The sequence below is a fragment of the Phytophthora parasitica genome, assembly GCF_000247585.1.
Source record: "Phytophthora parasitica INRA-310 unplaced genomic scaffold supercont2.15, whole genome shotgun sequence".
Lineage (NCBI taxonomy): Eukaryota > Oomycota > Peronosporomycetes > Peronosporales > Peronosporaceae > Phytophthora > Phytophthora nicotianae.
Genome location: NW_008649001.1, coordinates 603,214 through 603,728, shown reverse-complemented (window position 1 = coordinate 603,728; position 515 = coordinate 603,214). Strand labels below are relative to the sequence as shown.

The 515-nt window shown below is 46.2% G+C and overlaps 1 protein-coding gene across 1 annotated transcript; it reads left to right on the top strand.

Annotated features, from left to right (window-relative positions):
* Window positions 1–50: 50 nt before the first annotated feature.
* On the top strand, window positions 51–303 carry PPTG_22327 (hypothetical protein; the record flags this gene model as incomplete). Its single annotated transcript, XM_008903367.1, has 2 exons — window positions 51–63; window positions 173–303. The coding sequence occupies 2 exons, from the start codon at window positions 51–53 to the stop codon at window positions 301–303; spliced, it is 144 nt and encodes a 47-aa protein (XP_008901615.1).
* Between the last annotated feature and the right edge of the window lie 212 nt (window positions 304–515).

Genomic DNA, 515 nt, shown 5'->3' with positions numbered 1-515 from the left:
GAAAGACCTGGATGACTACTTACGGCGCGGATCTCTGAAACGTGGATAGTATGGCTGCGCCCGGTATCGACCTTCACAATCGAACAACCACTGGAGAGCTACAATCGGGCATTCAGTGATCACTTCTCTGTGAAGTATCCAAGTTTGCTATCTTTCGTCGACATTGCAAAAGACGACGCACGTCGATACGTGCAGCTGATTGAAGACGTGAAGCATAGCCAACGTGAATCGCCAGCTCACGCCCCGGAAGTGGAGCCTCGCATCCTCTCGAGTTCAATGAGTTCGAGTGACTGGTTTCGCTAAATTAGGTTAATAGAAATGCTAAATGATCTAATTAGAAAATGTGCCGACGGATAATTCGTTCTAAATACCGTTCTATCCCCCCCCCCCCCCCAGAGCGAGAGCCCGTATTAGACACGTTTATAAAAAACGGTTATCCTGTATTATACACGACGTTAAGCTATTTCTGCCTTCTTTTTTGTATTGATCAATACAAACGTTAGTCAAAGTGGGGT